This window comes from Cydia pomonella, chromosome 6 (assembly GCF_033807575.1).
Source record: "Cydia pomonella isolate Wapato2018A chromosome 6, ilCydPomo1, whole genome shotgun sequence".
NCBI classification, from domain to species: Eukaryota; Metazoa; Arthropoda; class Insecta; order Lepidoptera; family Tortricidae; genus Cydia; species Cydia pomonella.
This window is the reverse complement of record NC_084708.1, coordinates 19,759,382-19,778,845: the sequence shown is the minus strand read 5'-3', so window position 1 is coordinate 19,778,845 and position 19,464 is coordinate 19,759,382. Positions and strand designations below refer to the sequence as shown.

At 35.2% G+C, this 19,464-nt stretch overlaps 1 protein-coding gene across 1 annotated transcript in view; it reads right to left on the bottom strand.

Moving 5' to 3' along the window:
- The window catches only part of LOC133519226 (atrial natriuretic peptide-converting enzyme), a 186,848-nt gene that overhangs the window by 147,803 nt on the left and 19,581 nt on the right, over nucleotides 1-19,464 (bottom strand). Inside the window, exon 2 of the mRNA XM_061853215.1 lies at nucleotides 14,519-14,625. Coding sequence (XP_061709199.1) covers nucleotides 14,519-14,534 — 16 coding nt within the window. The 5' untranslated portion in view covers nucleotides 14,535-14,625. The remainder of the gene's footprint in view (nucleotides 1-14,518; nucleotides 14,626-19,464) is intronic.

Genomic DNA, 19,464 nt, shown 5'->3' with positions numbered 1-19,464 from the left:
GCCTGTCTAGCGCTGTGTTAAATTTTTCATGACCTACCACACTTTTCTTACAAGCGAGATATAATCTAGAACTATATATACACTTATATTATTTTCATTTGTAACAAAGAATGTAATAAAATTTTGTTTACTAAAAAGTTTATTTTATCATATTTTCATATTTTAGAAACTTTGCAAGTACCTATTTATATGTATATCGTTGGTATACTTCTAAAACATGATAATTAACTCAAACATAGTTTCGAAAAACGCGAGTTGAAAGTTTGACTCTCTATTAATTTAGTTTTACGCTTAACATTGCGTTCAAATTTGGTAAAATTGTTATTTTTTAAAAGAAAAATATAGAATATAGGTCGACAAACCCACCCACATATGTTAGTTATTATGTAGCCTGTATAAAAAATGGACTCATTTTTGGGTATAACTTATAATTATATAATTAAAAATAACGAGAGTGATTGATGAAACATTTTTTAACCAGGCAAGTTCTAAAATCTAACCTAGCAATAAAAAACACATTTAACTTTTGCAAGATCGAAGTGATCCCATAAGTTTTCTGTGAACAAGGTTTTGTACGGAACACCAAAAGTAATAATTAACATGCAACGTGATATTTTTACAGGTAAACAGCTATAAGTGATTCTCTTCTTGCAATATTTCCTTTTTTTTTTACATGCGTAATTATATGCGTTTGTCCTGCCTGACTGGCTGACTCATCAACGCAGAGCCGAAACTACATAAAGTTATCGTCTACATTCTGTACGTGAAGTGAAACTTTGGAAGAAGATATTGTGACACAAATTTCACATGTTTTCAACTGCTTTTATCAGCTGTATACCAGTTAATGTAGAATAACAACAACCAATTAAAAAATCCACGCGATTGAAGTAGTGGCTCGTAAGGTATAATACAGATAATAATACAATAATCTGTACCAAGTTCAGTTTTAAAATTACATTTTTAGAGGAACTTATTTGGACCAATACTTTACACATCACTATCACACTATGTAATTTGGACTGCCTGCCTGCCTGACTGTGATTTGTTTGCGACAGGGATAGCGAGACTGATGTCAGAATGGAAGAGGGTGCTTAAGAAAGAGCAAGATAGATACTTTGTAGATTAAGGCTAGTTTTAGTTAGTTACCTTATTTAGTTTAAGTGTTGAATCTATGTAACGCAATGGTGTACACTGTAATGTTACGTAATTTATGATTCCAATAAATAAATGGATGAGTAATAGGGACAATAGCGTTTCGTTTTGTTTTCTGTAAACGATTGTCACCTTGGCTAGACCCCGTGGAGATGTCAAATTCACATTTTCTCAAACATGCGCGGAAATATTGTACTTATGTTCCCATTTATAGACCGCAAAGCACCATGTTGCAGGTGCTATAATGAAACGTGCCGGTAATGGATTTTCATACAACATTGCCGGCCTAGGGTAGTAGGCTCACGCCGAAGTCCAACATACTGCGCTGGCAGTGTCGGTTGCACTGCTGAGATCCGCGCTCCCCCCATATCTCCACCCGCAAGCACCCCAATCTGCACACTACGCCTTGAAATTGGTTATAAATTTATACCTTTTTTCCTCGCCAAAAACTATAATTAGACAACAAAACCTGAAATGTAATGTGTCTTTCTGACCTTCCTTCTCCAAAAGAGGGGAAGCGTTGTTGCCTCGCTAGTCGTGTTGACGTGAAGTTGTTATCAACACCCACTTAAAGCGAGGGGCTATGTATTACAGTGTACACTACCGGCCAAATGAATATGGCATATGAATAAATAATATTAATAGTACATTACGATACCAGTGTGAAAAATTGCCTATTCGCACATGTATCGTATATTTCCATTTAAATTTTGGACATAATTACGTAATATGCTATACTAAGCTCATTACGTAATTATGCGGTTAATTAGCACCATATGTATTAATAATTGAATAGTTACTTACCCATTGAATAGATTCCTAATTTGCCGAATTAAGTTACACAAAAAAAAAAACCTATGGAAATATTGTGACAATTTATTAATCAACAAAATTAAACTAAATCGTTCAAAATATCCGAAACTAACTCAGATAAACACCTACATACGAGGGGTCAATCAGTATTTTCAACCTACTTGTGAAAAATTACGGGTACATATTTATATCACCTTTTATAACTGATTATCATAATTGAATAGAATATAATTATTTTAATTATTATCATTTATTATGATAGCCAAATAAAGTTTATTTGAAAATTGGATTTATCTTGTATTTTGTAGCAAAAACAAAGGAATTTGTGCTAGTCACTCAAAAGAAATACCCATATGTATATAGGTAAGTACTTACCCTTGTGGATTCGAGGGGTCACAACCAATTTCGCTAAAGTGGTCGTCAAATACCCCACGGACAGTATTTTTCTCTTACTATAAGGCGAGAATGCTAATACAAAGTAAACAAGATAAAATACCATTATCTATAAAAACGCAACAGGAAATTTCAACTGTCTAACTATCAGCCTGATGACAGACGGACAGATGGACAGACGGCCAGCGGAGTCTTAATTATAGGGTCCCATTTTACCCTTTGTATGTATCTAACTTAACTTGTATGTATCTAATGTACTGGAAGTGTCAAATATTATCTACCATCTTAATATTTATAATGAAATACTAGATATACAGGTACAAATTATGAAATCGGAAATCACCGGCTGAACACCCTGCAGGTTACTACTTATTGTTACCCATTATACTGCTAATATTCGGTGCTAAATAATACTTTTTGATTAACTCACTTTGAATTATAACATTTTTTTAAGTTATAGAATACATGTAGTTTAGTTTTATTGGTTAGTTAGTTTACTTTTTTAATTTCAAATTTTACTGTATATTGACATTTTAAATAGTACAAGAATAAACTATAACAATATCAATAAATAAAACCGCTATGACAGAAATACGCCAGTTTTCCAATATTAGTGTCCTGGAGTGTACGCAAAGTCGCATTACGCAGAAACTACACATATTATACTTACGTCTGCGCGTAAATATAATGTGTGTAGTTTCGCAGGCTCGCCAGTGTACCAGAATAAGCTGAATTATCGCGCTAATCACACAATGCTCCCAAATTGTATCATTAGCACTTTAGATGCTATATGTTACGTGATGCTTAAGTTAACGTTAAACAGAAATGAAATGGAAAACATTGTTACACAGAAGCTGTATATCGTGCTCAGATTAAAGTTATACCGAAAACGTCATAAATAAACTTGCGGCCTGATTCAAACATTGCTTATAAGAAGTCACAGCGATAAGATACCGATCTGTCAGTATCAGAGGGCCTTAATTCTAAATGGGGTCCGGAGCTCTTCTAAACTTGAGGCATAGCAGCAAGGATATTAATTATAGTAACTGAAGATCGGTTGTAGACGTTGCAAAATTACCTTTACAAATTGAAAAAGATACCTTTAGTCGCGCCTAGGCAAGCGAGAAATGTGCATACCGAAAGAGAAAGAAACAAGCTTATGTTTAACGAGTGTGAGATAAATGAATGTAATGCGATAATTCATCAAAAATATCAATTTTTTTCGTAAGTATGATTGATTTATTTTATCTTTATTGCACATAAGAAAATAAAAACTTACAAAAGGCGGACTTAATGCTACAAGGCATTCTCTACCAGTCAACCAATAAGTACCATATAGTAAATAATAACTATGGAATTTTTTTTGTGCTCCTTATATGTGAGTATAACCTATCTATGTATAGTTATATAACATCATTGATTTGAGGAAATATTAAGCCTTGTTAGGACTTGTTCGGTCTTACGCAATGTTTCTGCCTTCATTTTACGTTAATAATTACCTGTGGGCTGTGTGTTGTCTATTAGTAATGTAAAGGAATTTTATGTTTAAAGGAATTATCTTTCTGGCATTGTCTCGGCTTTTTATTATAGCTCATGGGTGGCTGAAATCCGTTTGACATCTAATCCTGACGGCCCGATTCGACGAAGGATTAAGACACGTTTAAGATCTTTAAAAGATCGATAGTTAAACGGCATGTCAAACTTGACGTTTATTTCGATTCCGCTGTGATCCCAATAAGATCTATCTACAATAGTTCTAACGTCAAAGTGACTTCAGCTTCTGTCAATTATACCACATACAAACGATATCTAAATGAGAACTTATCTAAACCAGAACTTATCGTTATCGTATCTCATTCTTCTGATCGGGCCGTAAGAATAGGTGAAGACAAGTTTTCACGAAAGCGTCTGCCATCTGACCTCCCAATCCAATTATTTTCTATAGCCCGATATGTTTTTCTCCACCTTAATTATTCCTTGAAATGTTAAATCAGAAGTTTTCTATATTTGTATGTAATATATTTGATAAATTCAACACAATTTAAGGGTAACAAAACTATTTCCAATATCCCGGGTGTTTCTAAATATTTCATATAATAACATGAGTGGACCCGTCTCTATTAAATATGGGGGGTATGAAACAAAAACCCGCGAGGGTACTCGTGCATTGTTTCGTATAATACATCTCACTAATTATTAGTTCTGTTACACATTTTGGCCAAGGGTCGGGCGAGCAAAGTTTTTGTATTAATTGTATCTTCTTAGAACAGCACACGAGCTCACGGAATTTTTAGGGGAATGCTTGGTGACAGTCAGTTGCGACTTCCCGCTTAATAACGCTCCCCATTTTTATCCTAGCTACACCCCCCGATTCGAACTTTAAGATACGTCAAATATTAGATCTAGATACGATATGGATCAGATATGTCAGTCTTAAAACTAACGTCTTTGTTTATTAAATCTAGACCTAATATTTGGCGTATCTTAAACTTCGATTCGGGCTGATAATCTACCTTTTCATTGTTAGTAATAGTAACATTCAATTAACTGACAGTGTCTAGGCTGAGATCTAACCATAATATATTGATATCGTCACATAATGGTTTACAGATCTGGTTTAAATACAATAATTTACTTACATATTAAAACACCGACCTACCCTGACCTTTTCAATCCTTTCGATAAAAGCGGGGTCTGAACCGGGGTCCTTGTGTATTATATAGTCCGAATGCATAATACACAAGGGATAAACGTACATACATTAAACCTTTCAGGGATTATGGCCAGGTTAGAGTGACAGAGGTTCCAGATTCGATAGCACTTAACTCTCGAAATGTACTTAATCTTGAAACACACATGGAGGAGGATTAGTCAGAAGTAAATCTGTACCTAATCTTGGTCAGAATTATATATATGAGATATGCTACTAGTACATGTTCCTGACCAAGATTATTATGTTACATTCAATGATTAGGTACAATTTTTTTGTTAATGCTCCTTACTTCTAACCTACAATAATTTAATTTCGAAAAAAAAAAAAACAAACTATGGGGAACATATTTTCAATAATTTTAATGCCAAGGGAGGGAAATGGGGACTATGTTTGTATGGAAAGGCGGTTTCGGGGCGAATATACTGTTTAGTAAATTACCTTATTAGTGGTACCTAGCTGGCTGTTTACATAAAGACTCTAGTCGAGAATAAAAGTTAGGTACTATACTTAGTCATAAGAAATCACCCTAACGCAGCGGCTTACGTGAACGAATAACTCGCGAACGCGAAGCGGCGCGGCGCGGGTGAATTCAATCCTTTGATACCTATGGAAGTGTCCTACGTGGGCGATCTCGTTGTGAACGCGAATGCTGTTGGGCCGCCGCGCCGCGCCACGCCGCGGCTCGTCGCATTCGCGAGTTATTCGCTCACGTAAGCCGCTGCGTAAGTTGTTGTACTACATTTTTATAAATTGTATAGGCTAGATGTCAATCACAATGAAAAAATCAACGATGATCAACTCTGGCCAACGTGGGTCTCGAACCCACATCTTTGGATTGCTGGTCTACATTGTTATGTTCAGGGCTATTCAAACAAATTGCTTACAAGTGTTTTGCGGGTTTTCCTCCTAAGAAAACTTTGAAGCCATAATTACGCTTTACATGTAAGGATTGTAAAAAAAATCTTTTACTTTAGACGCAATAATGCAAACAAACGGTGGGTAGAAACCTTTGTTTTTTTGTTTTACCCACCTACACGGTTTTACATTGTTTACTGTAATGGAAAGCTTCCAACTTTTTATTGCTTGGACACCTGTAACCATATTAAATTCTACTAAGTACTCGTTAGAGGTTTGCACCACGACGGCGCTCCGCCGCAGACTAGACCCGCGTCGTCGAAAATCACGCCGATTTAAACATTTCAAACTAAATTTGAAAATTTCAATGTCCGGTGCGGCGCGCGTGAAGCGCGTTCAATGTGACTTTGTAGGCCTAGGCCACCAATGACCGCGCAGTAAAAGCGCGAGCAACGCAGTATCTCACAGTCTATTTTGCGAACGTAAAAACAAATATGTGGGTGACCGTGCTTTGCTCGGAAATAATATAATTATTCAAAAATGGGCGTTTTCCCAGAGATAAGATCTAGCTAGATCGATTTTTCGCCCTGGAAAACCCCCATATAGCAAACTCCATCCAAATCTTTCTTCTTCTTTTCCAAGAATGCCTCTTTTAAAGATATTAGAAAAATCAATCATTTTTAGGGTTCCGTACTCAAAGGGTCAAACGGGACCCTATTACAGAGACTCCGCTGTCCGTCCGTCAGTCTGTCACCAGGCTGTATCTCATGAACCGTGATAGTTAGCCAGTTGAAATTAACCGCTATAACAACAAATACTAAAAACAGAATAAAATAAATATTTCTTTCCAATCTCGAGGTTCTCATCCAATCACCGAAGTTAAGCAACGTCGGGCGGGGTTAGTACGTCGATGGGTGACCGTTTTTATAGATAATGGTACGGAACCCTTCCTGTGCGAGTCCGACTCGCACTTGGCCGGTTTTTTATTTCTCTATAACAATATCCTTCACGCCGGCGCCGCCACGCTTCCGGTGTTTTTGGCTGAGGCCCGGGCCTCTAGTACTTGTACATACACGGTGTTCACGCGGAACCCGAAAGATTTTAACCACGTACTTCTGAGGCCAAAAGAAGGAAAAAATGTTATATAAGTTTCAGTAAATTTATCCAAAAGAAATTTCTATTGTTTTTTTTTTTTTTTTTTTTTAATTTTGAACGTATTTGTACATAAAAAGTTAATGTTATGGTAAAACTGGCACTGAAAATATTTTTTTACGATTTTTTTTTGTAAATGATAGTTCTTGCAAGGGTTACTTATCACTTTTTGACATCTATCAATAAGGATATTTAGAATACGCTCCATAATGGCACCATCGCGATCAAAAAGGCGTTTTGCACTAAGTTACGATAAGAAGATGTTTTTTTACATTGGTATTAACTTTGAAACTAGGCGAAATCCAGAAAAGTTTATATGGCATTTTAGTCTCTAAATGTGATCAGTAATACACTGTCAAAATCTTTCGGGTTCCTCGTGAGCACCGTGTATGTTGTAATATTTTATCACTCCGAGACTTGGTCGTGCTTTCTTGAGGAAACAGAATGGAAAGGTACCTAATATTTTCCGCCGCATTAGTAACACAAATTATGTAAGTGTTGAACACATTCTCTGCTGAACTACGGTCGTAGCTAATAACAGGGAAACGCTTCGTAGAGGCAAAACCACAACGTGTCGTGATTAGCGTTGAATGGGTTAAACGACTTCATGGCATAAAATAGATTCGACTAATTTTGTTAGAAACATATCGTAAGTTATAATATTTAGGATTTGTTCAGTCTCTTAAAAGAATTAAAACTTAAATTATTACTAATAGCCCCCGTTCAGTGTATTAGTGACAGAGGGGTAACTACGGAACCCTCCACTCAGCAGTCAGCATGGATCGTCATGCTATTGGCCGGCTTTTTTTTAAATTAAGGTGAGGTATTTGGGTGGATTTGATAGGATTGGTAAATAATGAAATTACTTAAAAGTTACAAGATTCGCCGCGTAACATTACATAACTATTACATTATATTAACCATTATTATTTTTACTTTTGTTATTTAACCTCCAACAGCAGTGGAATCTCATTATCTTCGTTTAAACAACAAAAGAAAACAATACTGAAAACATTGTTCTACTCACAAGATATCGTAATCAGTTCATACCATTAGAGAATTATTGTTTCTCGCGATTGTTCAGAATTACACCGAACACGTACATCTAAACAAAGTTGGTAACTTTGTTTCATTAAGTGGAAGTTAAAACTTGGTTATCTGGAGTTCGAGGATCACCGACACTTCCCTGCGTGCGTTACATTTTGTTTAAAATCTAATTACCTACCTACACCTAATGTTGAGCGACAAACCTGATAATACAGAGTGATAATTTAAATTCACCTGAGGGGAAACGGAACCTACAAAAGTTTGACTGAACTGAAGGTGTCCTTAGCAACTACGAGTTTGAATTTAGAGTAAAGAACATTAATAAGATATTTAGAACAATACCTTTTTTAGGGTTCCGTAGTCAACTAGGAACCATTATAGTTTCGCCATGTCCGTCTGTCTGTCTGTCTGTCTGTCTGTCTGTCTGTCTGTCCGAGGCTTTGCTCTGTGGTCGTTAGTGCTAGAAAGCTGAAATTTGGCATGGATATATAAATCAATAAAGCCGACAAAGTCGTACAATAAAATCTAAAAATTTAATTTTTTTTAGGGTACCTCCTCTACACGTAAAGTGGGGGTGAAATATTTTTTTTTGCTTCAACCCTACAGTGTGGGATATCGTTGGAAAGGTCTTTCAAAACTAATAGGGGTCTTCAACAAACACTTCTTGATAAAGTGAATATATTCGGAGATAATTGCTCCGAAAGAAAAAAAAATGTGTCCCCCCCCTCTAACTTTTGAACCATAGGTCCAAAAAATATGAAAAAAAATCTTGGAAGTAGAGCTTAAGAAAGACATTAAATGAAAACTATAGCGAATATGATCAGTTTAGCTGTTTTTGAGTTATTGCAAAAAGTTTCCCCTTCATAGTAAAAAGACGTACACCCACAGTTCATCCCTTGGTTAACAATCTACCATACTTTAAGCTCCAGTTAAGCTTATTGTGACGGAAGAGTAACTACGGAACCCTACTCTGAGCATGGCCCGACATGCTCTTGGCCGGTTTTTATATATATTTTGTTTCATTTGAAAAAGTTTTTGCTGGCTGCTCTAGGGTACGTTTTACGACATGTATCTGTTGATGTTGTCCTTAGATGATAGATATATAGATAGATAGATGGCTACTCGTAGTTTCATACAAAAATGATTTTTCCAATAAAGACTAAGTATTTTGCAATAAATCAACTTTTAGTTGTAAGTATTTACAGCTTTATCGAGTTTCGTTTGTTGAAAAATATTTCGGTTAATAATTTGTATTCTTTTAAAATATACTGCGTGTATTTTTGATACGTCCAAATATTCTAAGGTTAGTTAGTATAGGACCAAAATAATGAACTTCCATATGTTTTCTAAAAAAGTATTTTATTTTTACTTATGAAATAATTCAGTGCGCATCGTATCATTACTTTATTTTTATTTAAAACGTCATACTGACGCGACGTCACTACTGATGACTAATAGGTATGATGTGCATTGCACTCGAAAACGATTCAAAATGTAATTATAAAAAAATGAATAAAGTAAATATTATAGAACATTATTACACAAATTGACTAAATTCTTACAGTTAGCTCAATTAGGCTTATGCTGTGGGTACTCAGACAACGATATATATAATATATAAATATTTATATACACTTAAATATATAGAAAACACCCATGACTCGTGAACAAATGTCCGTGCTCATCACACGAATAAATGCCCTTATCAGGATTTGAACCCGGGACTATCGGCTTCATAGGCAGGGTAACACCCACTAGGCCAGACCGGTCGTCAAAATTGCAATAACAGTTTAATATCGGGGGCTCCATAAAAACAATATAAAAGGTAATCACGTTTTATATCCCGGTCAATTTAAGTCTCGTCAAAATTGCACTCTGTTAGAGGCTATTTTGAAAGATTTGAAACTACGCTTCGTTTCAATTTGTCGTTGTATTAAAATATACGCTGTATTTTGACTTACCTACACAAACACATAATACAACACAAAAAAAAAAATCATACAATTGGCATAAAATAACAATAGGTACACATTATATAACACCAGCTTAGGTTCTGCCCCAATTGAATGGTGGTAATGTAGTGAATATTACGTGGATTTTGTTTTTATAACACTTGTTTGTGGGATTTTTAACATGCATAGGTATCCAAACGTAAGGCAGCATATCATGCTAAGAGGTCAGGTGTGCTCAACACTGACTGTCTTGTTAAAATAAGTGGGTAGGTGTAATATATTATTTTTGGGTTGACTATTATTTCTCAAAAACGATACACAAGTTAAGTAACAAAATATTTTAACCACACCAGTTGGCTCTCTTTATTTTCAAAAACTGATGGAAAAGTTGCATTTTATTCCCAAAAGAGGCAAAGTAATCTGATATTTTAAGTTGTTTCCTCATCGCATTTACCTACCAAAGTTGTTGAAAATTAACTATTGAATTTCTAGGGTCTATACCCTATGTGACATACCATATGTGTGTGTGTGTGTTTCTATTATGTCAATTGTGACATCGCTTGGTCGATCACAAAATCAGATTAAATATAATGAAGCTGTAACTGTAAGATTAATATTTCCAATTTAGTATGAAAGAACCATAGATTCTTAATACTTTTAGCCAAGGCTGTATACGCCACCCCTTGTTGCAGGTTGGAAAAATAAATGGATTGAAAAGGTTTTCCGTTCGTGAGGCTTTTAGGCAGCCATTTTTCATCTCGCTAGCGATGTCTCTTTTAGACATTGTAACTTTATTTATTTATTTTACAGTACGGAATCGGTGCTTTTATTGAATAGGTATAACTAGAAACTCACCATATGTTTAATGTAAATATTACAGTAGCGCAATAAAATTGTAAAAAAAGCTAAGAGCCAGATTTTCAATTCTCAATATTCCTGAAAATGATTCTCATTATTGGAGACGACGTTATTCGAAGATAAAATCATACTATTTTAACTATTATATCGGTAGGTACTAGTTAGCGTCTTAATTTGTTTAATAATTGATTCTCTAAATTCTTTGTTGTGACAATTTTTTTACTATAGCAACATATCCTCTCGAAATATGTCGCGTGAGTGACCGAAAATACGTGGATAAATTTAGTTTAAAGTTATTATGACTATCGATAGTCTACATTTAAACCTAACAATAAGTTATAAAGATAACAGTTGTTTTCACGGCGTTGTTATCTCTTCACAGACTGCCGTACTTATATCGGATGCATCCTCCTGGAAAACGCGACAAGCGCTGTCACTCGGCTGCATGCGACTGACGTGCTGATGAGGAAAACGACCCTTTCCCAAACTCGATAAAGTACAAAATTAATTGACGTCTATATCAAGAAACTGTCATGTCGCATATAATTAATGTGATGCGAGTCTCAAATTGAAACGTCTCAAGGTGGCTACAAAAGTGTATGGATTTTTAAGCTTTGCTTTGATTTGCTGAACTATGTATCCTACAGAACTAGGTTTAGTATACGTACCTAATTGCCTGTGAATTATAACAAAATAACGTGCTAGTCAATCAGTGCTAACCTGTTACATTGTCTTGCTTATTTTTTTCATGCAATTAATGTTATCATCCTCCTATCGCGAAAATAAATACTTATGGCCAAAAACCAATTAGGTATACTATCATGTCGTGAAAATCGACGTCGTAAAACGAAAATATTACTTTCTGTGTCTCTCTTTTCTTTCCACGACTTCTTAATAGCATTAGGAAAAGAGAATGTGTAATGCGGTTCATATCTCTTGATTAAATGAGGTATTTTTTATATTTCAACGTCATGGCTATTGACGACATTCAACACGAATTTGTGCCGTAAATCGTGCTATGATACGATATCGTGTAGTGAATCACATCGTGAAATGACGCTGCAACGTGACACGACGTCGCCACGTGACACGTTGCCGCATCTTGCCACAACACGACTTCGCATCGTGTAATTGTGTTTTGGCCCTTAAGCAATTAACAAACCATCACCAAAAGTACAAAATTCGACACGTGTTTCGTCTCTCTACCAGGCATCATCCAGAGATGGAAGACATGTTGATGGTCTGGCGTCAGGCAACGGAATCTATATACGAAGTCACTGCCAGCAAACAGCGAAGCAGTTATTTTAACAAAAGTTCCATTCCATGTAGTAGAACTAACTATTCTAAAATAGTACATTACGATACAAGTGCGAAAAATAAGAAATTCGAAACGAGTGGCGATAAATTAAAACACGACCGAAGGGAGTGTTTTAAATCGACACGAGTTGCGAATTACCTATTCGCACATGTATCGTACAACGTTTTACAGTACATATGGCCCTTTAAATGTTCGACACAGTAACGTAATATGCTACTTCTCGCACTAGTGCTATAAAGTAGCCCCATATGTACTGTAAAATGTTTATTAAACGAGCATGTGCCCTCTATAATGATCATAACATTGTAAAAAATGTAGACATGTATAATTGTACCATAAGTTCATTGAAAACAGTATTCAAGACTAGTAGCATATAAATCTTAACGCGTATATAATAAGTATTATTATGTCATGTTTGTCGATACTTCATACTTATTCAAAAGTTGTTATAAACGTAGAACGTGTTTTACTTTGTGCTTTTCACTGAGTGTTTTGTAAATCTGATTTCTCAAATTCTGTGTAACCTCTTACTATTTAGCTGAACCTAAACGTAGATAGGTACTTTTCGTGCTTCTATATAAAGATATGTTTAACAAACATGAAAACTATAGGTCTAGATTAAGATAAGAAACTGTAATAATATCTTTTGTATGACCGTTTGTTTCATATTTAAATAAAAAAATAAAAAAATAAATAAAAAACAAAATACAAGGGTACCTAAGGCTGCCTGATGATAAATGATTACAGTAGCCAATAAACTCCAAAGGGGTTACATGTGCACAGCGTGCACTTCTTTCTGTAAAAACCCCGGACTTTTGTTCCTTGAGAGTACTTCGGCAGAATTGACAGATATTTGGAATGAGAGTTCATTTCTCATGTGTAGAAATATGTCTAAATGATGTAGACTCACTGTCTAAAATTTCGCTGGTGTACGTATATAAGTATAGCTCTTAAACCCATATAATTCTTACAAATATCTACGTCTTCTTTTAAATACAATTGACAAATGGTTACTCACTACGATTGCACAAATTTATGACTTGAGTTTCTCGGTAAGAAAAGTGCGACTAAATACACAACTGATAAATTATTTGTAGAGTCGGGGGTCAAAAGAAACAGGATTCTTAAGTAATAAATTAAATTTCGCATAAAAGTCCAATCACTTTGATGAGATTAGGTACAAATTGATTCAGAATTCATTATATTAGGGCTGGAATTAATTGATAAAATGCTTTTAAAAGCAGTGAATTATTTGTTAGTAATTGCCAAAAAAATATAAGGTTACTTGGTAAAATTTGTCGCCATAGGCTTAATGAAGTGATTCAGCTTAATGAAGCTGGTCTTGGATTTTGGTAAGGCATAAGGCGATTAAATATTTTTCTCAGCTTGTATGCACGTAAATATACTTAGATTTATATATTGTCGCTTAAACAGGTAACTTCAGGTTAAAGAGGCCAAAATCGGGACCCAGCCTTTTATGGTAACAAAGCTGTGTGTCGATATATTTGGTACTTGACACATGTTGAATATTATAACAAAATTTAGCTAAATAGATAGAAAATGAGCGATCTATTATAAAAAAAGTGGAATTTAAAAAGACATATCGAGATTATAAAAAAATACAAGGTTCCAATCTCAAAAAAAATACTTAAAAAAAAAGTAAGACAACTATATAAATAAACGCAATATTTCAGGCCCAAATAGCAATTTTTTGATCTTCCATACATTTAGGACCGACTTATGTGATGTGACGTCACATTACAATATCATTTTGGTTAGAGGCGTTTCAATCGTCGAGTGCGAGCGTCAGATTTTAACTTTCATTTCAGACCTTTGTGTTGCTGAAATGCCAATAGACATTTGATCCCCAAGAAAATCAAGATCGATTGACATTATTTACAAAAAAACTGCCAAGGAGCCATTTTGATGCTGACTATAGTTACAACACAAATCACTTTTAATTTACGAATATCCTTTTGGAGCGTCCTTATGGCACGCGACAATGTGGCACCTTTTGCTTGAGAACGTCAGTTATTGTCGTTATAGATATGATACGATCTTAACTTATTGGCGGGCGCAAGATGCACTACGAGTCGTGTTTCGTATCATATCAAGTTTTGTTTTTAAATCTGAATAACAAGTAGGTAAATGAGCGGGAAGCCCCGCAACGCCAATGTGGTTATTAGGGTGGTATCAGGCTTGTATTGCTAATGGCGAATACTGACAGATTTGATCAATTCAGAATAATAAATGAAATACGCTTACCTTTGAAGGAGGCCATGTTTGTGCGGCGCTTCGGTGCTCATTTAAGGATCAATCGCCCAATTTATCGCAGTCTTGATTACAGGCGGAATCACTCGCGATGGCTTTACCTGAAATTAATAAAAAAAATGATTTTTTGCTGCTGAAACATCCCAACAACCATTAGCTGGCACTTAGTTGACTATTATAATACTTTTATTCATCAACTCAGAGGGGACATTCCGGGGAGACATTATTGGGAATATTCCGGGTCATTTACCATATTTGTTTTTATCATAAAATTCGTAAATATTTGTTCCTGAGTTATGGATGTTTTCTATGTATACAAGTATCCAGAAGTCTACAATAAACTACCCAATGACTTAAGGCAGATTGAGTGTGACTCAACCTTTTACAATAAATTAAAAATATGGTTAACTGCCCTAGCTTTTTATGACATTAACGAACTTCTTAACTTTTAAATGTAATAATTATAGATAATGTAGCTTCAATAATATTAATGTATGATTTTAATTTATCCGAATTACTTAATAATTCTAACTTGACATTTTTATTTATTTGTATTTGTATCCTTTTATTTTAAGCTAATGTAGATCAAGTAATAATTGTTAATTTTATATTTAATTTCACCTGAGTATTTTATTTGCTGACATGTAAAATTGTATATTTTACCAATAAAAGAGTATGAGTATGAGTATTTATATATTTCTATCGTCTACTACCCACAACACAAGCCTTACTGAGTTTATTGTCAGACTAGGTCGACTTGTGTAAAATTGTCCAATAACATTGATTTCATTTTTATTGTCCTTCACCTGCGGCGGTAGGTCGCATTTTTATCGCCTGTCACCATGTCTGTCACGTTCTAACAAGTAAGTGCGAAAATGATGGGCATAGTAACAGGCAATAAAAATGGAACCATGCGGCCACCGCGGGTATATACTTAAGTGTACACACATACAAACTTAGATATAATCACGCCTATTTCCCGGAGGGGTAGGCAGACACCACGGATTTCCACTTGCTACGATCCTGACATACCTATTTCGCTTCCACTTTCATAACATTCCTCATACACGCTCGCCGGCTTAGGGTGCTTTGGCCTGGCCTTTCTTAAGGATACTTAAGTATCATAATGGTATTTTGTAAAGCCCTGAAACTGAGCCACAAAATTGCGTAGCCATTTATTAATTAATTTTGAAAGCTCAGATGGAAAACTAAGGCGTGTAAATAAGAATGTGATAATGGAGAGATTTTACTGCACAGTCGTTTAGATCGACTTCAAACAGCTGGGATCTATGATTATTTAAATAATTCCTGATTTAAAATTGAGAACGGAATCATCGTGCAGCTTAGAGAGTTAGTGAACTAACGTGAGTGGCTGTTAACGTGAGTAGGTTCAGAGAGAGGAGATTTTGATCTCAATACGGTTGCCTAAAATTTAATTTAGCTGTCTTGAGTTTTTCTAGTGATTTCATCGATCCAAATCCTGATTTTTTTGACTTTGATAGAAAAAAATCACGATCATAGTTTTAAAACACACTTTAATAATTTGTAACTATTTATGCGTAAAAAGTTTAAATATGTAAATTGCTTCTAAAAAAGCACAATTTTATTTTTGAGGGAACTCATCGATTACTTTTTTTGTTAAAACATACAACAAATTAAAATTCAGAAACATGATATCCGCAGTTCCGAGCAGGCACATCCATTTAGCTCTCGCTTGCGCTCAGTGAGAATGAGAGAAGAATTCAAACCTACGGGGCCTTAAGGTGGAAAACAAACGCCGACCACTGTCCGGTCTATCCGATATAACACAACCGCACAACCACACCATTGGTCCAACTGAAACCCAGAGGAACAGCCGCAGTCATTACAAGCTTATATTTACTTTCACCTGACCGTTGTCTGTTTGTAATCAAATCTTGCAAGTTAAATTTGACCCACTTCCCGGTTTCCGATGAAGCTGAAAATTTGCATACATATGTAAGTCGGGTGACAATGCAATATTATGGTACCATCGAGATGATCTGATGATGGAGACAGGAGTTGGCCATAGGAACTCTGTGATAAAACAACGTAACCTAATTGTATTTGGGGTTTTTAGAATTGTCTCGATGAGTATTAGTTACTTGTGGAAAGAAAAGTACAGTCAGCGATAAAAGCTTGTACCAAAAATGAATTTTTTGCCAAAAACTTATTTATAACTTCATGTTTGAACACAGAGAGCGCTGTTATTGCTTTATTTTTCTAGCTTTTTAGTGTCCTTATCCTGCTTTAGCTCGAAACATTGTCGGAGATAGGACTGTCCTAAGGATTTCCTCTATTCAATGATTTCGTTCCCTGTGATATGGATGAAATCGTTGATCCATTTTGTTGAGGCCCTTCCCACATACGAGTATAATAACAATTAATTTCATTTTGTGCGAAAATATACCCTATACTTCCAGTTACGTATGTAGGGGAGTTAGACGCAATTGGCACCCTCGACCCCGCAACGCTTTTAATGCCCCTTTCTGTACAATTACAGGTTTAATTAAATTAAGAGTCGCGAAGCATTGTACGTGTGCTCTTTGTTACCAAATGGCAGAGAATTTGGTTAAGCATTATGTAAGCTAGGTACACGAAATTAATGGCAGGTTTGTACAAGACGGAATTTAATGTACAGGCGCAAGCTGAAATGAGCCAGAGCGCAATTAGTTTAAATAGATATGAAATTACGCCTCAAATATACATTCGGCGTTCTGAAGCTTCGAATAGCGTTCTCCTAAATGTTCAGTGCTAACAGACGAGCAGCAAGAGGAGCATTGAGAGCAGAGGTCGCGGGTTATCCCTATAGAAAAAAATACTTGAAACGAGGATTTTTTAACTGACTTAAATTTCAAAAGGAGGAGGTTATCAATTCGGTGTGTATTTTTTTTTTAATATTTGCTACTTCATAACTCCGTCATTTCTGAACCGATATAGAAAAAAATATTTTTTTGCTTGAACCTATATATATATATATATACAGATTGGTCCCGTTTTTATCAAAACTCAGTTCTTATGATGGGATCTATGAGGAATCGAGGGAACTCTTCAAATGTGAAGAGCATACATATAGTGATTTTTGTATTTTCATCAACAAATCAAGCATTTACATTTAAAAAGTGACATTGTCCTTCCTCCTCCTCAAATGTTAAAGGCATACATATAATGAACTTAGTATTTTCATCATCAAATCAAGCATTTACATTTGTAGAGTGACATTTGATGAAGCGGAACTGCTGATGATGAACAGAATGGAACTCTTCAACGCCGCATAGTTCACGTTTGGCAATTTGTTCTCTTCGCATGTTTGTGAAGCAGTTAGGTTTTCAAGGTATATTTTTGTCAAGCTTGAGTTTTGATGATGGATTCCATGAGGAATTGAGGGTACCTGCTTCTCAACTCTTTTAAGCAAACTTATAGCCATTTTTATTATTATTTCATGCATCGTGTGAAATAATTTATTTTAAATATAGTCGAATACCCTACCCTATTGCGGGTATATTACTAGTCTTTTTATTTCCATTAAAAACAAAATAAACAAATGATTTGGTACTCAAAATCGTTTTAATATTTGGCTGCTAATGGTATTCGTCCCTAGAATACCTGAAGGTTATTGAATATATTTGTAACACGAGACGAATAACAGACGAAGGACACGTTCAAGACAGCTTCAAAATAAGATAAAAGGAAATTGTTTTATTTTTGTTTCGTACTTTCACAAAAATATTAGAAGTTAGCAGCTTTGAACTGAACACTTATTTTATGAAGCCTCCTTTTTGTTTATCGATACTTACATGCAACTAAATTTTAAATTTCTTCATCATTTAAAAAAGGAATAAAAGTACCTAAAATATACATAAAACATCTATGGATGAATACTCAAATCGACCACGAAATATAATATATGTACTTTACTGAGGTGTACTCGTATACTTATTATATTTATATCTACATACTTATTATATTTTTGAAGTGAAAACTTCTTTAGCGGCGCTGTGCACTTTCTGTGATGGGGAAAAAATGTTAAACTCGCGACAGGTCACGTGACCGACAGATTCGTCAGATCGAAAATTCGTAAGACGGACACGTGACCTGATCAAAAAACTGTTGCAATGTCATTGAAGCCAGTAGACGCGGCGTAGGAGAGGAAGCATCCCCCTCTTTTTCTACCTCGCGGCGAAAATGTATGCCTGCGCCTGCTGTTTCGTTTAGGCGGCGCAGGGCGCTTGCAATGAATATTGTATTTTACCACATAAATGATAGTACTTTTATACTGATAATTAAAGCAATTCGTGCAAAATTATTCCCTAACCATTCCAAAATATCAAAAATGCACAATGTTAATACTCAAGTTTTCAGTTCTGCCGGCACGGCCGGAGTGCAACCCGTTGTTTTTTTTTTTTAATTAAAGTAGGCATAACACACCCTTTTTTATCACAAATCGTGGATCTAAGGGACCTATGAAAACATCATATATCATAATAATATCATGAACTTTTAGATCAACACATTTTAAACTTAAAAGAAAATGCTTTATATTGATATTAAGAATACTCGTTCCCACTAATTACTATGTTACAAAATTCGAATTTAAAATATTAAACTCCTATCCTCTTAACAACCGGCGTCCTACATGTAGTACAGTCAGCGTCAAATACTTTGTAGCAACCAAAGTAGCCAAATAGTTCGGTACACCATATATTTAGTATGGTCCCATAGACCCCAATTTACTTTTGACTTGAGTTTGTCAACCAGACATGCAAATTTTGAAGCCCGGTCGTCAGGAGGCTATAATGCCATATGCGATAGTGCATAAAAATAACGCCTTTGCAAAGAATTTTGCCGTGAAACGAAGCACTAAGGAAAGCGCGGGAAATGTGACAGCTGTCAATCATTCCATTTTAATTTTAGCGCGCGAA